The 22,749-nt window shown below is 43.5% G+C and overlaps 1 protein-coding gene across 2 annotated transcripts in view; it reads left to right on the top strand.

Annotated features, from left to right (window-relative positions):
• The window catches only part of LOC122934415 (calcium-binding protein 39), a 42,573-nt gene extending 20,408 nt beyond the window's left edge, over positions 1 to 22,165 (top strand). For both annotated transcript variants that reach the window (XM_044289856.1, XM_044289857.1), the window contains 8 exons: positions 109 to 260; positions 12,212 to 12,376; positions 12,532 to 12,650; positions 12,878 to 13,046; positions 14,550 to 14,609; positions 14,762 to 14,827; positions 17,667 to 17,810; positions 20,005 to 22,165. In XM_044289856.1, coding sequence (XP_044145791.1) covers positions 147 to 260; positions 12,212 to 12,376; positions 12,532 to 12,650; positions 12,878 to 13,046; positions 14,550 to 14,609; positions 14,762 to 14,827; positions 17,667 to 17,810; positions 20,005 to 20,193 — 1,026 coding nt within the window. In that variant the 5' untranslated portion in view covers positions 109 to 146 and the 3' untranslated portion in view covers positions 20,194 to 22,165. The remainder of the gene's footprint in view (positions 1 to 108; positions 261 to 12,211; positions 12,377 to 12,531; positions 12,651 to 12,877; positions 13,047 to 14,549; positions 14,610 to 14,761; positions 14,828 to 17,666; positions 17,811 to 20,004) is intronic.
• The last annotated feature ends 584 nt before the right edge of the window (positions 22,166 to 22,749 follow it).

Genomic DNA, 22,749 nt, shown 5'->3' on the forward strand with positions numbered 1-22,749 from the left:
TCAGAACTTAACCCAGATACCAAAACTACAGAGCAGGAATACGAGATGTCTGCATGTTCTTTTGCAGAGCGGCTGCTGATTTCTGTATCTTTGCATTTTTACTTGCAGGAGGTACGGGGCTGTAAAGCAGTGTTATCCTAGCAAACATGCCATTTCCCTTTGGGAAGTCCCACAAGTCTCCTGCAGACATCGTGAAGAACCTGAAGGAAAGCATAGCAGTACTGGAGAAGCAAGACATCTCGGACAAGAAAGCAGAAAAGGTACAATCAAGCTCATGTAGAGAGAGATGGGAGTGTGTCCTGGACACAGGGAGTCTATGGATTAGAATGTGAAGCTTATGCTGGACTTCTGCTTTTTTTAATTTATATTTATCTAGGTTTTTTTCTCTCTGTTGTGCTGTCATATGTTAACATTGTTTGTTTGCCTCGGCGTATCAGATTGTTAAAATAAAATCTAAATGTCCCCTAGTATAAGCCAGGGTGTCTACTTTAAATGAATGGTAATGATTGATGCCATACAGCGGCCTGTGTCACCAATGGGATCTCATTGTACAAAGCATATTCATTGAATGCATACACTTGCTCAATACTGGAGGAGCACCATTCCATTCAGTTTATTAGCATTCTACTGGTATATGCCGCAAAAAGACACCCTATGGACATTTTAATGTGTACGCCAGGAGCTTTCATAGCATATATGCTAAGGGTACATCACAAATAGCATGTGACCATAGCTGTAAGTGTGAATATAAAACCTTCTGTGTGGGTTATCAGTGCTCAGTGTGAAGCGGTCAGGTAATTTATGCTGTCCTACCTGAGCAGGATATGATAGAGAATCATCAGAGTTCTGTGATACACAGGTTTATATGATTTGGATCAGGGTTTCTGAGTAAGAAGCGGAGTAAATGCCAATAGGACTCCTAAGAAAAAAGGCAGAGTCCTTATTGACAGCTCTCCCTGTAGCACTGTGTACAAAGAAGGCTGTCAATCATCCTATGTGGGTAATCAGGACTCTCGCTGTCTCTCCTAGGAGTCCTGTCAGCATTTATTCAGATTTTTCACTCAGAAATACTGATCCAGGTTATATATACTTTCCACTGTGTGTGGATTAACACCAAGACTTCAAAGTTTTACGTGCTGCTTTGTGCAATTGCCTCAAGTGTGAATAAACACTGAAGTTTTGAGTTAAGAACTTATAGTTTGCCCGCTTACCCTATCTACCAGAGCGAAACCCCACTATACAGGTCCTTCTCAAAAGATTAGCATATTGTGATAAAGTTCATTATTTTCTGTAATGTACTGATAAACATTAGCCTTTCATATATTTTAGATTCATTACACACCAACTGAAGTAGTTCAAGCCTTTTATTGTTTTAATATTGATGATTTTGGCATACAGCTCATGAAAACCCAAACCCAAATCTAAAAAAATTAGCATATTTCATCCGACCAATAAAAGAAAAGTGTTTTTAATACAAAAAAAGTCAACCTTCAAATAATTATGTTCAGTTCTGCACTCAATACTTGGTCGGGAATCCTTTTGCAGAAATGACTGCTTCAATGCGGCGTGGCATGGAGGCAATCAGCCTGTGGCACTGCTGAGGTGTTATGGAGGCCCAGGATGCTTCGATAGCGGCCTTAAGCTCATCCAGAGTGTTGGGTCTTGCGTCTCTCAACTTTCTCTTCCCAATATCCCAGAGATTCTCTATGGGGTTCAGGTCAGGAGAGTTGGCAGGCCAATTGAGCACAGTAATACCATGGTCAGTAAGCCATTTACCAGTGGTTTTGGCACTGTGAGCAGGTGCCAGGTCGTGCTGAAAAATGAAATCTTCATCTCCATAAAGCTTTTCAGCAGATGGAAGCATGAAGTGCTCCAAAATCTCCTGATAGCTAGCTGCATTGACCCTGCCCTTGATAAAACACAGTGGACCAACACCAGCAGCTGACATGGCACCCCAGACCATCACTGACTGTGGGTACTTGACACTGGACTTCAGGCATTTTGTCATTTCCCTCTCCCCAGTCTTCCTCCAGACTCTGGCACCTTGATTTCCAAATGACATGCAGAATTTGCTTTCATCAGAAAAAAGGACTTTGGACCACTGAGCAACAGTCCAGTGCTGCTTCTCTGTAGCCCAGGTCAGGCGCTTCTGCCGCTGTTTCTGGTTCAAAAGTGGCTTGACCTGGGGAATGCGGCACCTGTAGCCCATTTCCTGCACACACCTGCACACGGTGGCTCTGGATGTTTCTACTCCAGACTCAGTCCACTGCTTCTGCAGGTCCCCCAAGGTCTGGAATCGGTCCTTCTCCACAATCTTCCTCAGGGTCCGGTCACCTCTTCTCGTTGTGCAGTGTTTTCTGCCACATTTTTTCCTTCCCACAGACTTCCCACTGAGGTGCCTTGATACAGCACTCTGGGAGCAGCCTATTCGTTCAGAAATTTCTTTCTGTGTCTTACCCTCTTGCTTGAGGGTGTCAATGATGGCCTTCTGGACAGCAGTCAGGTCGGCAGTCTTACCCATGATTGCGGTTTTGAGTAATGAACCAGGCTGGGAGTTTTTAAAAGCCTCAGGAATCTTTTGCAGGTGTTTAGAGTTAATTATTTGATTCAGATGATTAGGTTAATAGCTCGTTTAGAGAACCTTTTCATGATATGCTAATTTTTTGAGATAGGAATTTTGGGTTTTCATGAGCTGTATGCCAAAATCATCAATATTAAAACAATAAAAGGCTTGAACTACTTCAGTTGTGTGTAATGAATCTAAAATATATGAAAATCTAATGTTTATCAGTACATTACAGAAAATAATGAACTTTATCACAATATGCTAATTTTTATAGAAGGACCTGTGTGTGTGTGTGTGTGTGTGTGTGTGTGTGTATATATATATATATATATATGTATATATTGGAAAAACAGGCAGCACTCCATGAAGTAAAATGAAAAATAAATGTATTCACCCATTTGGCAATGTGACGTTTCGGCTCAGTGCTAGAGCCTTCCTGAGCCGAAGCGGGGCACCCACGACTTGTTTTTCTATTAGACGGTGCTGTCTCTCTCTATCTCTCTATCCTTATAAAGGGGGGGTGTCTGAGGTAATTCACAAATCTCAGCCATGCCGCCGAATGGTGTAAAATAAGAAATGATCCTCCTGGTCTTCCCACCCCGGCTTTTGTGTGCAAACGGCAGCTGTGACATGCAGGTATATGGCAAGTGACTGTTTGGCAAGGGACAGTGATTGGCTGCAGCGGTCACATGCCATATATCTGCATGACACCTGCCGCTGCATGTTTACTTGCTATATACCTGCACGACATTCTTGTAAAGAAGCAGCTGTAGGAAGACCCAACGGGAATGGCGCGGGAGAGAGGTAAGTATAACAATAAAAATGCCTGCATGAGATTGTCTATCTGACATATCACTGGGTTACTCTGTCAGTGTGTCATCAGTGGGGAAAGAGCAGGAAAGCAGGTTGCACTAGTTGGAGGTCTACAACCCTTACGGGTTTCTTTTTCCAAATCCAGTTTATGGATTATAGCTGCCCAGTAAAAACTGAAGAGCTGCATATTTTCACATCGACGCTGTGACTTCCGCCATGGAATATGCTGCAGATGTGAGCATGGCCTGGTTGGGGTACGGGCTCACTGGGTGGATTTAGCAGATTTTCCGCTGCAGATGTCCAACGGATTTCACCCTCTCCGTTGCAAAGGGTGAAATCTGCTGTGGAAATCCGCAGTTCAGGACAATTTCCGCTGTGGATTTCTTTTGCAGTGTAGATGAGATTTCTTAAAATCCACTTTGCAGTTGCTATTAAGTGTTTGCTGCACTTACGTGTGGACATTTATCCTTGTGAGGCTACTTTCACACTTGGGTTGCTTTTTTCCGGTATGGAGATCTAGCAGAGGATCTCAATATTGGAAAAAAAAAAGTTTCTGTTTTAGTCCTCATGCATTCTGAATGGAAAGAATGCATGAGGACGCATCAGGGTGTCTTCCGTTCCGGCAGCATTCCATTTTGTAACCGGACACAAAACAGCTGCAAGCTGCTTTTGTGTCCGGTCATAAAAATGGAAAAAACGGATCTGGCACTGAAAACAATAAGTCAATAGTGACAGATCAGTTTTTTGGGAGCCTAAAAAAACGGATCCGTCACCCATTGATTTTCAATGTATTTAGTGGATCCGTTTTTTCAGTTTTGATTTCACACAACCGCATCCTAACGGAACAGATGCAGCCTGATGTGCAAAATCAAAATGGATCTGTTTAATTCCAGTATGGAGATCCTCTGCCGGATCCCAATACCAGAATTAACGACGCAAGTGCTAAAGTAGCCTTATGTACAGCAATGCAGTGTAATCTCCTTGGTGTTTAGTGGGGTGAAACATAAAGTTAGAAATCTGTCGCTGGTGGCCTATTTTGGTAGCAAGAGAACCCACCCTATTCAGTTGCATGCTACTTCTGTCGATGTGCCATGTGCTAAAGCTTTCTGCTGGACATGGGGGCTGGGATCCATTGTGGAATGCTAGGAGGTCAGGGTCTTCTGCCGCAATGCTAACATCAGGAAGGGAGGAGTGTATTATTTCACCAGAAATTCTCTCTAACTGTCCTAAGAATGCCAAAGGACTGACAAGAAAAGATTTTTATTGCATTGTTGATGGCTTCTAATGCCCAGCCCTGCCTCATCCTCCTAATCATTGTTCTGTTGTTGCAGACCAAGTAGGAGGTTTTCTAACTTTTTATACTGATGACCTGTCCTTGGGATAGGTCATCAGTATCTGATCGGTGGGGGTCCGGTGAGTGCTGCCTCCTCATCGCTTACGAAGCACAGCTTGATTCCGTCGAGGGCCACGTGACCGATGAACGTGATATTACTGGCCTAGGGTAAGCTGTGAGCACCACAACCTTCTCAAATTGCTGATTAGCGGGATCACTGGGTGTTGTACCCCCTCTGATCAGATATAGATGAAGAGGGTAGGTCATCAGTATTAAACATGTCAGAAAAAGCCTTTAAACCCCACTCTTTTAGCTAATCTCCGTCCCTGTTTTAACCTCCAGCCAAAATTTGATCACCGAGCAATTGATTAACCTCTTTGTTCTCAGAAGGATTTCTAGAAGATGATTTGTTTCAGGATCATGCAGAAAATGCTGCAGACTGTCAATGTGGAGGCATCCATATCACTGGTTACGTCTGTCCTTCATTCCCTAGTCTCCCTGTGAGATTGAAATCTTTTTTACCTGGTAAAGAGTCTTGGAGGAAAGTCAAGATGATGCACCCTGCTAGATAGTTTTATAGGGCAGCACCTTTTTTAATTGTGAAGCATTTACTTTATCAGCTCTGGCTACCGTAAGAAGCATTAATTATCATTTTATATGGTCACATATGCAGCTAGTTAGAGAATGTGAGGACATGTCATGGGTTTCATTTCACCAGAAGGAGAATATCAAGCAAGCATTCAGTCATGTAGGACAACTACAGATCTCCTGGTTACTGGGATCGCTGACCTTCCAGCTCAGTTGGGTGTGAGATCTCAGGAAGTGATTCACTTCAAATTCCAGAAGTCATTAATTGTTACCACGATAACTCACACCTACTTAGTTTAAACCAGTTTTGTCACAATGTGTTTTCAGTAGGCGACTGACTTGTCCACTCTGCACAATGTCCCATTGTAACTTGAGACGCCTCATGATAGCTTTGTAATGTGTCACCCCTCCCCCCAAGAATACGCTGCCTCTTGCTGTCCTACTTACGCTATATGCCAAAAGGACGTGGACACTTGAGAATGAGCTTGTTGGACATCCCATTCCAAAACCATGCTAGTTAACATGATGTTGGGCCTCCCTTTGTAGCTCTGTCCCCACTCGTCTGGGAAGGTTTTCCCATAATGGTTTGGAGTGTGTCTGAGAATTTGTGTCCAACCAGCCAAAACAGCATTTGTGAGGTCAAGCAGTGGTGTTGGACATCAAGGTCTGGTTCGCAATTGGCATTTCAGTTCTTCATGAAGGTGATCCATGGGGTTGTTAATGTCAGGGCTTTGTGCAGCCACTCAAGTTTCTCCACTACAAACTTATGTACCTCACTTTTTGTACAGGGGCACAGTCGTGCTGCAATGGTAAAGGGCTTCCCCCAAAATGTGGCCACAATGTTGCAAGTGATATTTGTGTCAATTGTCTTTGTATACCCTAGTATTAACATTACCTTCACTGGAAATAAGAGGCCAAGCTCTGATGAGTAGTTGTTGTGTCCCTCGCATACCCCAAAAACGATGAGCAATATTTCACCAAATTATTGTTTCCACAGGTGACTCAACTGGATTTATGCAGTGCTCTATGTGCAATCTGCCATCATCCTATTATATATTTTTTTCTTTTACAATGTTGATCTTCATTGCAGACCAAGTAGTGGGTAAAGGTTTCTGCTACTGAAATCTCCCTCCCAGGTGTTGAACAACAAAAAAAGGGTAGTTAAAGGCAATGTACACCTTTGGGGACATTTTCTTTTTTTATGATTGTGTTTTACACATTTGAGGCTAGAAATAATTTTTTCAATTGGTCTTTATTTAAAATATTGAGCCGTTGGGTCACAAAGGGTTAACTTTTTCTAGCTGTGTGCATCCTACTTTCACTTTGTGCCAATAACCCTCATCTCTAAATTACTAAAGGTGCATTTAGACGCACCAATTATCGGGAACGGCCATTTGCCTTGTTTATTGGGTGACCCTGTCGCTCATGCATGCACCACCGATCATCCAGCTATAACCATCAATGCCTTGCCACATAAATTGTATTCACCATCCAGAGTATACAATGTCACTTTAAGTAGACCTCTTATTCGCCCTTGTTCTTTTCCGCACTAAGCTGTCTTTCATGTCGGTCCAGCCATTTGGATGCCTCCTTCGGGTCTTCAAAGAAGCTTTTGGATCCAATGAGCTTGGCCGGATATAGCATAGAGTATGATGCTCCAAGTTCCCTCAGACGCCGTTTTACATCCAGGAACCTAGCTCGTCTCTTCTGGACCTCCATGGAGAAATCAGGAAAAAACGACACCCTGTGTCCTTCAATAGAAAGGTCAGGCAGATCTCTTGCCTTGCGCAGAATGGAATCCCGATCCCTATAGTGTAGCACTTTCATAAGGACCAGTCTTGGTGGCGCCCCTGGTGGTAAAGGCCTTGTAGGAACTCTGTGCGCGTGTTCGATGGCAAATAAGAGTTAATACGTTTCCTCCAAACTGTTCTTTGAGCCAGTTTAAAAAAAACTCAGGCACTCCATCTAACCTCACATTGTTCCTTCTCAGACTGTTCTCGAGATCGTCCTGTTTAGCAGAGATTGCATCAAGCCTGCGAGAATGATCCACAGAGTCTCTCTTGAGAGGGTGCACCACATCCTCCATGTCCCCCATACGATCATAGTACGGTCTGCAAGTTTTCTTAGATCGTGCCTGACAATAGAGATATCCTTTTTTATGGCTCCCATCTGCATAGTCAGGATATTAAGCGACTTGCCCCACTTAGAAATGGCTTGGAAAACATCCTTTATAGTCGGCTCCTCCATGTCTGTGTCTCCAGCCCCATCTTGTTCCTAAATGGCGGCAAATCTATTAGGGTGCTGTTTCAGGCCCCTCCCCATCTGAATCCCTTCCCGCTCCAGTCAGGGAGGACTTGCTGTTATTGCTGGAGGAACATCTCTCTCTGAGGAGCTCCGGAGTATGTGCAAACTGACTTAGCCTCTCGGTTACCTCCTGCTGCAAGTCGCTCACGATCTCGGCGCTTCGGCGTGGTGGTCCCGGTGCCATCTTGCAGAGACTTGCCGGCTCCTTTTCCGTACCTCCGTTTGGACATGGCAGCAGATTTCAAGCGCCTGCGGATGACGGAGAAGCCTCTGGATCATCTGTTGGTGGTCAATCCAAATTATTTGGAGATTTAGGCTGTTTTTAGCGGATAATTGACCGAGGCAGTGCAGGAGCTCCAGAGATCACGTCCGCTCACATGTCCGGCAAGCCACGCCCCATGCACCACCGATCATTGCTTCTGGGCAGCAGATTGTGTGGTCTAAACTGCAAACTGCTGCTCAGAAGCCATGATCCTGTATGAGGACATACATACTGTGAAGGAGATCTCTGCATGTGAATACAGCGGTCTCCTTCACTGTACCAGCAGCTGACTGACGGGAAGGAATGCTTCCTTCCAGACAATCGGCCACTGCACGCCCCATGTAACCCCAGCTTTAGAGGTCATAAACACTTATTTAAGTCACATTCTTATCAGTAAGATAAGGATTGAGCTTTAATGAGTGTATGTCTGTAGTGCTGTCCAACCACAGCGCAGAGCGTGACAGCCAGGGAGAAGGAGACTCCCACAGAGAAACCCTGGCGTCTAGTAATGAGCATACCAGGCGCGAGAATTAACGGGGTCCTCAGAGGGCGAACGGAGCGGCGCCTAGGGAAAATAGTAAGCTCTATTAGATCCCTGTTTGATGCCCTACCTAAAGTGCCACTTATTTTATAATGTCTGGACCCATGAAAGGTCCTCTTTAAAGAAGTTGACTCACTTCAGCAAACAGCATTTATCAAGTTAATACAGGGCACTTTTTAATGTATTGCGATTGTCCATACTGCCTCATTTGCTGGGTTCATTCATTTTTCCATCACATTATACACGGCACATATTACAGTGCAATCAAGCAGTGGTGGTCGTGCTTGCCCAATACAGGAAAAAGCGCTAGCCACCAGAAAGGTTGGTGCCTTTACGTATAGTGTACAAGCACGGCCACGGCTGCTGGACTGCAGGGTGGTTGTAACCCCTGGATATGAGCAGTGTATAATGTGATGGAAGAAAAATTAATCCAGCCAGAAAAGGAGGCAATATGACTAGTAATAATACATTAGTAAGTGCCTTGTATTAACTTTCTCAACATGATAAATGCCAATTGCTGAAGTGAGACAACCCCTTGCTTTAACTACCCTTTTACTTTTTTTTTTTTTTTATACCTGGGAAGGAGATTGCTTTAGCAGAAATTTTCACCCACTACTTGGTCTGCAGTGAAGATCAACTCTACAAAATAAAAGAAAAAAGATGATGGCAGATTGCACATAGAGCAGGACATAAATCCAGCTGTCACCTGTGGAAGCAAAAATTAGGTGAAATATTACTCGCCACTTTGGGGACCGCCAGGGACACAAACTACTTACACCCTTTGTCAAAGCTTTATTCTCCGTGTCTAGCATAGCATCAGGAAGGCAAACTGATATACTGATGATTTTCTGAAAAAACATGCAGTCTAGGCGCTACCCAGTCTTCATGATGAACACAATAGGGTGCAGAGATTCAATACCAATAACGGCCCCTTTCGAGGTAAACACCTCAAGGTTTAGGAGAAATCGTTGTCTTGTTCTAACCAAAGAGCAGTTTTCCTCTAAACACGTTTTCTTTGGTGAGACACAACAAAGCTTGGGCACCTTATACAATCTACTATTGTGTTCATCCTGATGATTGGGTAGCGCTAAGGGTCCATTCACACGTCTGCAATTCTGTTCCGCATATTGCGGACCCATTCATTTCTATGGGGCCACACGATGTGCTGCCCGGATCCGGAATTGCGGAATCGCACTTCCGGGACCGCAATTCCGTTCACGAAAAAAATAGAACAAGATGAGGCATTTTCTATTAAGTGCTGGTGATGTGCGGTCCGCAAAATGCGGAGCGCACATTGCCAGTGTCCGTGTTTTGCGGATCCGCAGAACACACAAGGACGTGTGAATGGACCCTTAGACTGCTTTTTTCTGAAGATTTGATTGCTTTAATCTAATTTCTCTCCCTCAGTCATTCACTATCTAAAGAGATGATGGCCTTTAGTAGGCTCGTTCAGATGTGTGTGTGACAAGCATGTGCTTTCTTTCTGTGTTTTCTTTTTCTTTCCTAGCTATAGTGTTAATTTCAGATGCTTTATGACATTTTGCTCTCCCGGCTGTAGCTGTGCATTTTATACTTTGCTTTCTTGTGCTGTTTGATTTTTCAGCTGGCATTACCTCACACATTCAGCTCCCCCACCCTCCAAACCAATTCTCTTACCCGTCTCTCGTCTGGCTCAAACCTCTCACATTCCACGTATGCTACCGATGACTTGCACATTGGCAGCAGGAATAAGGATCCAAAGAAAGTGGCATGGCCCAAAGCCAAAAGGAACTCCTTTGGGAAGCAGAAGATGGACAGAACTGCAGTTTTATCGGTTAATATATGGGAATTGTCACTAGGTTTTCTTTGTAGGATCTTCTGGTGGAGGACATCCTCACTGATGGAGTTACTAACCTCTCAACGGGACAATCAACTAATGTCACGTTTATGTGTCAGAATACATTGTGTAGTAGTCTGTCAGGACATATGTCTATCTGTTTGCATGTGGGGGACCTCACATCTTTAGCTGTGAAACCCTCACTGTAATGAAGCCTAAAATACAGAAATGGTGTGCAGCATGGATCTCAGATACCATTATTAGGCAACATCTGGAACATTGTATGTTGGATTGAGCAAAATTAGCACATTGTCCGCAACCTTCAGAATAAAGAGTTTTTGCAATGACAGTGACTTCGCAAAAGTGAACCCATCCCAAGTTCCCATAAAAAAACTCCAGTATCCTCTTATCTAGTTCAATCAAAAGAACAATAGAGCTGTCATACTGTTATTCCAGGATTACCCCTACTAGTATAATGAGGATTACCCTCTAGATACCCCCCTCACGGTGGCAGAGTTCTAATATCTTGCATTCAGTGTCATGGTTCTGCTGAAATAAATATTTTATTTTTATTTTTTTGTGGTGTCCGCATCTTTTGCAGCCCCTTTGAAATGAATGGTTCCGCACCCGTTTCGCAAAATTGCGGAACAGGTGTGGACCCGTTCATACGGCCGTCTGAATGGGCCCTTAGTGTAGCAGGGTGAAATCTGCTGCAAAATCCGCATGTAAAAGTGCCTTTACTCTGTGTACGAATGATGCAGCAAGAGCTCCATCCCTTTTCGGGATTACGTTCTCATCTCCGTTAGCGATTATCTGGCAGCCTGATCCAGCATAAATGCTGGCTTCCACACGCAGATTAAGGGGAATGAGCATTTATACAAACTGTCATGCCCGATCATTTACCTGATAATCCGTCCGTGTAAAAGGACCAGTAATGGGCTCCATTTTAGCGTCTTCTTTAGCTGCTGTTCAGTATGATTGGTTCTACCCTAACGTCCCATTCAGGATGGCAAGGGCTCTGATACCCACTTATTAATACTTGGCTGGCCATGTACATGTAAAATTCCGTCTGCCACCATTTCTGTGTTTGTAGTCTACGTCACATTGCGTCTTTTGGAATACTAACCCGTTTGTTTCTTCTGATCATATCGATCCTATTGTTAAAGGGATTCTGTCACCTCTTTTTACCCTATAGAGATGCGGACATGCACTGCTAGATCGCCGCTAGCATGTCCGTAATATACCTGTCCCATATCTCTGAGTGGTTTTATTGAGTGTAAAAAAATGATTTTATAGAAGTAAATGACCCTGGTAAGGAGCCCAAGGGGCTGCACTAACCATTCTGGGGCCCAGCACCGCCTGTATCCACGAATCTCCTCCTAGCTCACAAAGTCAGATCGCACAATCTCAGCATGCGCAGTGCCGGCATAGTGTTCCTTCCCTGTGCTGGCATCAGCCCCAGGGAAGGAACTGCGCATGCGTGAGCTCGTGCACCACGGGATTACGGTGATCTGACCGTGTGAGCAAGGAGGAGATTCGTGGATACAGGTGGTGCTGGGCTCCTTCACAGGGGGCGGTGCTGGGCTCCAGAACGGTTAGTTCATCCCCTTGGGTTCCTTACCAGGCTGATTTACATAGATATAAAATCATTTTTTACACTCCATAAAACCACTCAGAGATATAGGATAGGTATATAGCGGACATGCTAGCGGCGATCTAGCCGTGCATGTCCGCATCTCTATTGGGTAAAAAGAGTTGTCAGAATCCCTTTAAGTTCTTTTTATAACCTAACCCACAGGATCACCGCGATCAAGAACATGTCCTGTTTGTATAGTAGTATGTCTGCATGGTTTGTCTCCAGAAGGACAGTCTAGGTGAAGCCTGTGGTGCTGGGTCCAGCTATGTCCAAACGGACGAATGTATCTGGTCTAACGCTCCATAAAAGTGGTACAGTTCAGTAAAGGTAGCACCCTTTTTCTTTTTCCCAGGCAACTGAAGAAGTGTCTAAAAACCTGGTGGCAATGAAGGAGATCCTTTATGGGACGAATGAGAAGGAACCTCAGACTGAAGCCGTGGCACAGCTTGCTCAGGAACTGTACAACAGCGGCCTCCTTGGAACTTTAGTGGCTGATCTCCAGCTCATTGACTTTGAGGTACCAGTGACATTTTGATGGAAGACAGCTAGCCGTAAACGTGTGTTGTATTTGCACCATGTGCCTGCCTGGCACGGGTGGCATGCTGTTAGACCGTGGCACACTTTTCAGCTTCAGATTGCACTTGAACAAAGCTTACAGTGTATTCTTTCCAGGGCAAGAAGGATGTGGCTCAGATCTTCAATAATATATTACGGAGGCAGATTGGAACCCGGACCCCAACAGTGGAATATATATGCACCCAGCAGAATATTCTCTTCATGCTGTTGAAAGGGTAATGGCCTATGTAGTTACGTAATCGGCATTCAGATTAGTGTAATGTGTGTCGGAGCTAGCTGTGAACAGGGCATTGTTGGGGTCAAATAAAAAATTGTATGAAGTGGAACTGGATGAAATAGACAAGGGAACTGGTTTAATTGTGAAAGCATGGGATGGAAGGCTTTGCGATACTTCAGGGCTCGGTCATGTGTCTTCATGGTTTCCTCATTCTCCCACTGATAGGTACGAGTCTCCAGAGATTGCTTTGAATTGTGGAATCATGCTGCGGGAGTGTATCAGACATGAACCACTTGCCAAGATTATTTTGTGGTCTGAGCAGTTTTACGACTTTTTCCGATATGTAGAGATGTCAACCTTTGATATCGCTTCTGATGCCTTTGCTACGTTTAAGGTAAGATTTCTTCATTTGTATTTAATGGGGTCTTCCACTTTGGATAATCCCTACTGGTTAGAATCTGTCACCTGTAATTTTTTTTTTCTGTCCATTAAAACCAGATACTGCAACATTAATTTTTTTCATATACATGTTGCCCGAGCTGCTGTTAACAGCATTTGGAGACCTGCTTTATGGCAGCCGCATGGACCTAGTGAATTCTGTGTCCACCACCAATTGTGGATGGTAGATCCTGTGTTGTTTGTATATAGGTGAAAGCTTTCATAGCAATCCTTCCTGTGACATGTCTGTTTTAGTAAATTTTTGTATTCTTCATGAAAAACAAATTCTGGGGCATCTTTTCTTGCAACACTGCAGTGTACTACTCCAATGTTATTCCTCCCAGACATGTACAAATAAATACAAAAGCAGAATAGTTGTGTCCCTGTATACTCCAGAGCTAGCTATATATATATATATATATCTATATATATATATATATATATATATATATATATATATATCTATCTCAATTCCACATCACTACTAAGGAAAGTAAATTAAAGGTTTTTTTCTATCATGAGAAATAACGTTATGTAGTGGACTGACATTAGCGATGTGCTGATGTCAGTACTACATAACAGTATGATCTATAACTCCCTGCCTGCCGCAGTTCTCTTAAAATAAAGACTTTTAATAAAAGTGAAATATGCTAATGAGCCTCTAGGTGCTATTAGGACGTTGCTTCAGCACCTAGAGGCTCGGTCTACGCACCCTTTGGCACGCCCAGGTCCCGCTGATTGACTGTCGAGTTCTCCTCATCGTCAAGTAAAGTTTAGTATTCAGCGCAGTGAGTGAAGGCCGCGCTCCTGCTGCTGGCTACCTCACTGTGCCTGCGCTGAAGGAAAGAAGCCGGCACCAGGAGCGCGTCCTTCACTCACTGTGCCGAATACTAAACCGGATGGCGCAGGATTTACGGAACACTGAGGAGAACTCGAAAGTCAATCAACGGGACCTGGGCGTGCCAAAGGGTGCGTAGACCGAGCCTCTAGGTGCTGAAGGGTGCGTAGACCGAGCCCCTAGGTGCTGAAGCAACTCCCTAATAGCACCTAGAGGCTCATTAGCATATGTGTTTATTTTAAGAGAGCGGTGGCAGGCAGGGAGTTATAAAGCACACTGTTATGTACTGCTGACATCAGCACATCGCTAATGTCAGTCAGCTACATAACCCTTTAAAAGTAAAGTTCTTTAATCACCAAAAAGTGACGTTTCATTCCTCTTACTGGGACTTTTCTCAATACATATATACATTTACTATTTTAAAGGTGTGTGTGTGTTTATGTATGTGTGTGTGTATATATATATATATATATATATATAATTTTTCCGTCAGTGGCGCTGTGCAAGGGCTTGTGTTTTTTTGCTGGGTGACATTTCAGATATTTAGTGCTGTACATACTTTAATGACACTGTTCTTTTCCAGGTCAGTTACTTATTCACTTCACTGTTTTTCTTTGTCAGGACCTATTGACTAGGCATAAACTCCTGAGTGCCGAGTTTTTGGAACAGCATTATGATCGGGTAAGATGCAAACGATAATTAGTGCACTTTACATGCTGTCTTTTTTAACCCTATTAGATGTTTTTCTCCTTTGCACACATGCACCCCATTCTTGGCTGCATTTGATGCTAACATTTGTATCTATGAACGGTATTTTTTTGTTTTTGTTTCAGTTCTTCAGTGAATATGAGAAATTGTTGCACTCAGAAAACTATGTGACGAAAAGACAGTCCTTGAAGGTATGCTTGTAACCTGAATTAACTAAAGACAAAGTTCTGTCAGCGTAATTTGCTGCCCTATGTAAGGGAAGTATAAAAACGCAGCTGCTCCTGTCCATATTTATCTGTTTGATCATAATTTAATGCTTTAGACTATGCAAACTAAATTGCTTCCCCCATAAAATATTACATTTTTTTTAACTGGCAAAAGAAAATTTCTGGTGGATCCAAAGAAAAAAAAAAAAGGAAGACAAATTATAATGATTGTGCTTTGTTTGTACAGTACTGAAGCTCCCTAGCTGATGGATTCTGTACTGTGCCTTTGTCAGAAATCGTCCAGGTGCTTCTGTACTGTTCTGCACCAAACACTGAAGTGAAGGCACACAGCGAGACTTCTGGGCCAGGCGTGATTATGTCTTCACTGCCTGGCCCTGTCAGTCAAAGTAGTGGGGACGTGGCCTGTTGGAGATTCGGGCTCAACAGCAATGTCCTTGCTGCAGCCAGGGACTAAATTGTATATTGCTGTGCTGTTTCTTCTGCAGTGCAGCCATGAATTGAGATGGGACCAACACTATTAGATTCAGCTTAGCACATCTCCCATATAAGTTGGTTTTATTGAGAGGTATTTAGTGACAGATTCCCCATAAGCCCAAACAGGCCTGGCCATTAAGGTGTTAAATAATAATAATTATTATTATTATTGAAACATAATTATTTGCACCAAGGCACCAAGATCACTGTAGGCCTAATAATTAATTATTTTTATTTATATCTGCATTTTAGCAGAATTTTAGTATTTGTGTTTGAATGAGGGCTAGCTAGTGTTAGCAAGGGACTTCAGTGTATGTACAGTACAGACCAAAAGTTTGGACACACCTTCTCATTCAAAGAGTTTTCTTTATTTTCATGACTATGAAAATTGTAGATTCACACTGAAGGCATCAAAACTATGAATTAACACATGTGGAATTATATACATAACAAAAAAGTGTGAAACAACTGAAAATATGTCATATTCTAGGTTCTTCAAAGTAGCCACCTTTTGCTTTGATTACTGCTTTGTACACTCTTGACATTCTCTTGTTGAGCTTCAAGAGGTAGTCACCTGAAATGGTTTTCACTTCACAGGTGTTCCCTGTCAGGTTTAATAAGTGGGATTTCTTGCCGTATAAATGGGGTTGGGACCATCAGTTGCGTTGTGGAGAAGTCAGGTGGATACACAGCTGATAGTCCTACTGAATAGACTGTTAGAATTTGTATTATGGCAAGACAAAAGCAGCTAAGTAAAGAAAAACGAGTGTCCAATATTACTTTAAGAAATGAAGGTCAGTCAGTCCGAAAAATTGGGAAAACTTTGAAAGTGTCCCCAAGTGCAGTCACAAAAACCATCAAGCGCTACAAAGAAACTGGCTCACATGCGGACCGCCCCAGGAAAGGAAGACCAAGAGTCACCTCTGCTGCGGAGGATAAGTTCGTCCGAGTCACCAGCCTCAGAAATCGCAGGTTAACAGCAGCTCAGATTAGAGAGCAGGTCAATGCCACACAGAGTTCTAGCAGCAGACACATCTCTAGAACAACTGTTAAGAGGAGACTGTGTGAATCAGGCCTTCATGGCAGAATATCTGCTAGGAAACCACTGCTAAGGACAGGCAACAAGCAGAAGAGACTTGTTTGGGCTAAAGAACACAAGGAATGGACCAATGGAAATCTGTGCTTTGGTCTGATGAGTCCAAATTTGAGATCTTTGGTTCCAACCACCGTGTCTTTGTGCGACGCAGAAAAGGTGAACGGATGGACTCTACGTGCCTGGTTCCCACCTTGAAGCATGGAGGAGGAGGTGTGATGGTATGGGGGTGCTTTGCTGGTGACACTGTTGGGGATTTATTCAAAATTGAAGGCATACTGAACCAGCATGGCTACCACAGCATCTTGCAGCGGCATGCTATCCCATCCGGTTTGCGTTTAGTTGGACCATCATTTATTTTTCAACAGGACAATGACCCCAAACACACCTCCAGGCTGTGTAAGGGCTATTTGACCATGAAAGGAGAGTGATGGGGTGCTGCGCCAGATGACCTGGCCTCTACAGTCACTGGACCTGAACCCAATCGAGATGGTTTGGGGTGAGCTGGACCGCAGAGTGAAGGCAAAAGGGCCAACAAGTGCTAAGCATCTCTGGGAACTCCTTCAAGACTGTTGGAAGACCATTTCAGGTGACTACTTCTTGAAGCTCATCAAGAGAATGCTAAGAGTGTGCAAAGCAGTAATCAAAGCAAAAGGTGGCTACTTTCAGCTGTGTATCCACCTGACTTCTCCACAACGCAACTGATGGTCCCAACCCCATTTATACGGCAAGAAATCCCACTTATTAAACCTGACAGGGAACACCTGTGAAGTGAAAACCATTTCAGGTGACTACCTCTTGAAGCTCAACAAGAGAATGCCAAGAGTGTACAAAGCAGTAATCAAAGCAAAAGGTGGCTACTTTGAAGAACCTAGAAAATGACATATATTTTCAGTTGTTTCACACTTTTTTGTTATGTATATAATTCCACATGTGTTAATTCATAGTTGTGATGCCTTCAGTGTGAATCTATAATTTTCATAGTCATGAAAATAAAGAAAACTCTTTGAATGAGAAGGTGTGTCCAAACTTTTGGTCTGTACTGTGTGTGTATGTATGTGTGTATGTATGTATGTGTGTATGTATGTGTGTATATATATATATATATATATATATATATATATATATAGCGGCTGCTATCTTGTGCCTGTCAAAATGTAGGAACTAGATTTTTGCATAATTATTTAAATTAATCTTTTCCATGTCCATTCATCCTATTCTTTTATTTCCATGCAGCTACTTGGTGAACTTCTTTTGGATCGACACAATTTCACCATCATGACAAAGTATATCAGTAAACCTGAAAACCTCAAGCTGATGATGAATCTGCTACGTGACAAGAGCCGCAACATCCAGTTTGAAGCTTTCCATGTGTTTAAGGTGCTACACTAGTGACAATAGGTTTTATTTGTGTGTGCTAAAAGATTGAGATGGCAAGAAGTAGAGGTGATATCGTTAGCTTAACCCCTTAGTGACCACACATGCGTGTTTGTAAAGCGGTCACTAAGGGGCCTTAGGCTGGGCCGCCGCTTTTTTGCGGGTAGCGGGGACCCGGCTCTCCCATGGGAACCGCAGCCAGGCTCTTTAACACTTTACATGCCATGGGCAATGGCGCGCGCTACATATAAAGTGCTGACAGAGGGAGCGGACTCCGTCTGTCTCCCATCGGCACCCCGCAAATGCGGTCGCGGGGTGCCGATGTGTGTGAAGGCTGCCTGGGGTCTGATGTAGGCCCCAGACTAGCCTTAAGTAATTTCCAGCAGGCTGCGCCTCTCTGGCGCAGCCTGCTGGTCAATGTTAGAATAGCATTGCAATTAAAATGCAATGCACTATAGGGATAGTGAATTGCATTTTAAAAGCAATCAAAAAGCTGTCCCCTGTGGGACTATTAAGTGGTTAAAAAAAACTAATTTATTCAGTCAAAAAATCCCATTAAAAAAATTACGCTTTTTTTTTTTTTTCCATTGAAAATACCATTTTCAATGAAGAAAAAAAAAAATTTGCAAAAAAAAAAGTAACCTTAACCATATGTTTTGGTAATGCTGCGTCTGTAACGACCTGGACTACATAAATATCATGTAAATTATCCCCTATGGTGAAAGCCGTAAAAAATGAATTAAAAAAAGAGTTATAGCCCTTGGAACACGGCGATAAAAAAAATTCAAACGCTTGGTCAGTAAGGCCCAAAACAGGCTGGTCACTAAGGGGTTAATATTGTGTAGGGGAGGTGGTGAACTTGGAGGTATATAGTTTTCTGTGATTTTGTTTTGGTAACGTTATGTGAAAACCTATTTTAAGTGGAAGGACTCGTAGAGAAAGCCTGCGAGTCCCGCTTTTCCCTGCCTCACATGATAACTGACAGCTCTTCATGCACAAAAACGATTACCTAGCTGTACCTATATACGGACAGCATAGTAAAATGGCAAAAAGTGACAAACACTGGCATACCCTCATGATAAGGGCCCTTTATAATTTGAAGAGGACCTGTCCCCTCTTGGGGAAAAAGTAAAACATGCAGTTTCCTTAAATATCCCTAATGGCCTGCTGTTATTTTTATGTAACAGGCCCCCCTGTTTTTGAGATACGGATCCCCGGGTTTATTAGCGCCCTATAAGTAATGGCTGTGGTTTAGGGCTGAAACGATTACTCGATTAAATCATGTGACCACGGAGCGGGAGTGAAGCGCTTGCTATTACTCCCGCTCCGTGGTCTCCCGCTGGCCTGCAATACTCACACTTCCAGCAGGCGGCCTCCGGACACTCCACAGTACGTCCATGGTCCTGCGCTGCTCTGACCTCCTGACATACGCACGCCGTGACCTGACGCACTGTGTGACGTCAGGAGCAGAGCAGCGTAGAACGATGGAGTGTCGGCAGCACCCCTACTGGAAAGGTAAGTTGGTGAAACCGAGGGGGTGGGGCGCAACTAAGGCCAGGCGCCTGGAGTGTACAGCGCCATAGAAACCAGTGACGCTGTGCAATCCGGGTGTCAGGAGGAGCGTGGGGGCAGAGCTGGGGGCACTGTGTGGGGAACAAAGGGTGTTGGGGACTGATGGCAGGGGGTCTGATGAGTTTTTATAAAGGAAAACAGTCTATTATTTTTTTCTTATTAGATTACTCAATTAATCGTAAAAAATAATCGATAGAATGCTCGATTACTAAAATAATCGTTTACTGCAGCCCTACTGTGGTTTGTCGTGGACATGTACATTGACCTCATTGCTGTGCCGCTTTCCAGTAAGCACAGACAGCATCACAGCTGCATCTTCCCAGCCATAGATAGTGTGGTCCTTCTCCCACTGGTGAGTCCCACTGATCTGTATACCAGTGTAGCCCCAACTGGAGTTTGCAGAGATCTGGTTTCACAAGATATGCTTATGAGGTATTTAAGGAAAGTGCTTGTATTACAGGTGACAGGTCTTCTTTAAGAGCGGAGCTCCTCCAGCCACCCAGCGTTGGTTGAGCACTCGGTCTATCACGGAGAGTAGGGAAGGGGGATATAATGATACAGCCTGATGCTACCCTGACATTGATGTAAAATAACTTTTTTATTTTTTTTCTCCTTGAACTTCTAGGTATTTGTAGCCAACCCGAACAAGACACAGCCTGTCCTGGATATCCTCCTCAAGAACCAGAGCAAGCTGATTGAATTCCTCAGCAAGTTTCAGAATGACCGCACTGAGGACGAGCAGTTTAACGATGAGAAAACCTACCTAGTGAAACAAATCCGGGACCTGAAAAGACCTGCACAGCAAGAGGCCTGAAGTGGACGGTGGGGGGGAGGGAGGAGCCCAAACCCAGCGCTTGCTGCGAGAGTATTCAGTATCCCGTGGACTTTGAGAGCAACATCCTAACTTCTACCCCAGAGTTACCCTATTCCATTGCATTTGAAGTTTTAGTCCGAGTGTAACCCCTTCTCTGATGGAAGAACCCAGACGCTGCCATATTCTGCTGCAGCTCAGGGGTTGAAAGATGAATGCATAACTACTTTATGTTCTTTATTTTTTTTTCCCCTTACACCTATACTGAGCAAGATGGACTTCCTCTCCCTTCTATCCTTTATGTTGCATCAACACGGGATTGAGACTCGCTGGTTATCACAGTATCAGGGTGCAAAAGTGAAATGAAACGAAAAAAAAAAAAAAAAAAGAGGTCTTAGAGTCTCGAGCGAGTGTGTAGTACCTAGTCTGGGTTTTGGATAAGATGGCATACATGTAGTTAATAATTTTCTTTTTTTTATTGCAACGCATTGCATGCTTGCAGCAAAAAAACCTGAGCGGAAAAAAACATCAACACAAAATCTGGTTTCCATCAGCATATTTGCACATAAACTTGTTAGAAGAGAAATTGAGCACAAAATCAGATCTGTGCATAGCTGGTACCTTAGTTTTGAAATAACAATATGCCTTGATTTCAAACTGAAATATCCAATAAAATACAACAGCGCAGTGCTTTTATTCGTAATGCCGCGCAGTGGGGTGGCCCACTCTGCGGAGGGTGAATAGGAACGGAGGTTTGGCTCTGCAGTAAATGCATACATATTTTGTGTGGATTGAGAGGCGCTTATTACAGATGGGGATATGTAAAGACAAGTGTACATTCATTATATATGCCTTTCAATTGCTTTCTTTTTTTTCCCCTCGCTTTCTTTAGTAGCGTCATTCTTGTTTTACTAGGTGTAGGAGGTAGAGAGGGATATGCAGCATCTTATGTCTTAAATGGCAAACTACTTCTTCATTTCATCATTCGTAAAGCCAGCAAAAGCAATAATGTTACATGTCTCTATCACATGTATATAGAACATCCTCTTGCCAAATAACGCCACTTCCACGTGTCTTGGGTAACTATAAGGGAGTCATCAGCTCTTGGCTGTTTGAGGAGCTGCACTGATTGTGATCTATAGTGGGGGGCATGCTCGGGCAGGCTTGGTTAGCTACCGCTTCGCTTTTGAACATAACATGCTGCTTTAGTCCTCCGCTCTCCTCGCCACTGAGGAGGTTGACATTTACCTATCTATCTCCCTGACATTTTATAGTACAGGGGGATGGGCCTTGTGTGATTTATTGCTTTTACCCTGAAAACCCCAAATTCAGCAGAGCTTCCACCCCTGATCCCACATCACAGATGGGAAGAGCGTATTGCCGAATTTTTCGGTTAACATGCCTACGTGTGTGGATGGAGTCAGAAGTGCTTGGCCTTGGATGAAATGCTGGTCCCTCTGTACCGGTGGGAAGTCTGGCAGGTTGTGAATCGTTGCATCTACATTGCTAGCTATGAATGGAGTTGCTTGGGTGGTGGAATGAGCAGGGTACACGAGGGTAATCGTATCCTACAAGCTTGCATTGTAAACTATTATTGCCAGACACAAGAGAAAAAGAACATATCAGTCTTGCAAATGCTTTAAACTGAGTTTCTGAAGAAAGACCTGAGCAGACAGCCAGAGTTTTTTTTTATTTTTTATCTTATTTATTCCACACAGGGTTTTCTGCCTGGTGCATGCAGCAGGGACAGTGCATGCCATTTTTATTTCATGTAGGGAACCACTACCACTGCGGTTCTATTAACGCCCCCCAAGTCTCCCCTAGGACAATGCTGAAACCAAAGCCTCGGGTGAAGGGGTAAACACTCGCTTCATGCAGATTTGCTTTGGGTTACTTTGGATTCTCTGTGTACATACGTTTTTGGCCTCTTATTCGTAAAGAAAAAAATAATAATAATAAACTGTACAGCAAAGGAGTGTACTCATGTTTCTTGTGATCGTCAGGTTACTGCCCTATAGATCCTAGAGCTCGTTCAGTGGAAGACATGTTAGGCTACTTTCACATGTGTTTTTGCTGGATCCGTCATGGATCAGCAAAAACACTTCCGTCATGATGATTCAACCGTCTGCATGAGTTATTAACGGATAAGGTTGTATTATCTCTAAAATAGCCATGACTGATCCGTCTCTAAAACCATTGTAAGGCAATGGGGGACGGACCCGTTTTCTTTTGCGTCAGAGAAAACTGATCGGTCTCCATTGACTTACCTTGTGCATCCCAGGACGCACTCAAAAACGCTGCTTTCAGCGCTTTTGTGTACGTCATGGGAACACAATGAAACGGAACAGAATGCATTCTGGTGACTCCGTTTCCTTCAGTTCCGTTTTGTCCCCATTGACAATGAATGGGGACAAAACGGAAGTGTTTTCCTCCGCTATTGTGATCCTATGACGGATCTCAATAGCGGAAAGGGAAAGCGCAGATGTGAACGTAGCCTTATTTGAATGAATGTTACACAGTGAAATTTTACATACAGGTAAGCTTATGGAAGATGATTTA

Source organism: Bufo gargarizans, chromosome 4 (genome assembly GCF_014858855.1).
Source record: "Bufo gargarizans isolate SCDJY-AF-19 chromosome 4, ASM1485885v1, whole genome shotgun sequence".
Classification (NCBI taxonomy): Eukaryota; Metazoa; Chordata; class Amphibia; order Anura; family Bufonidae; genus Bufo; species Bufo gargarizans.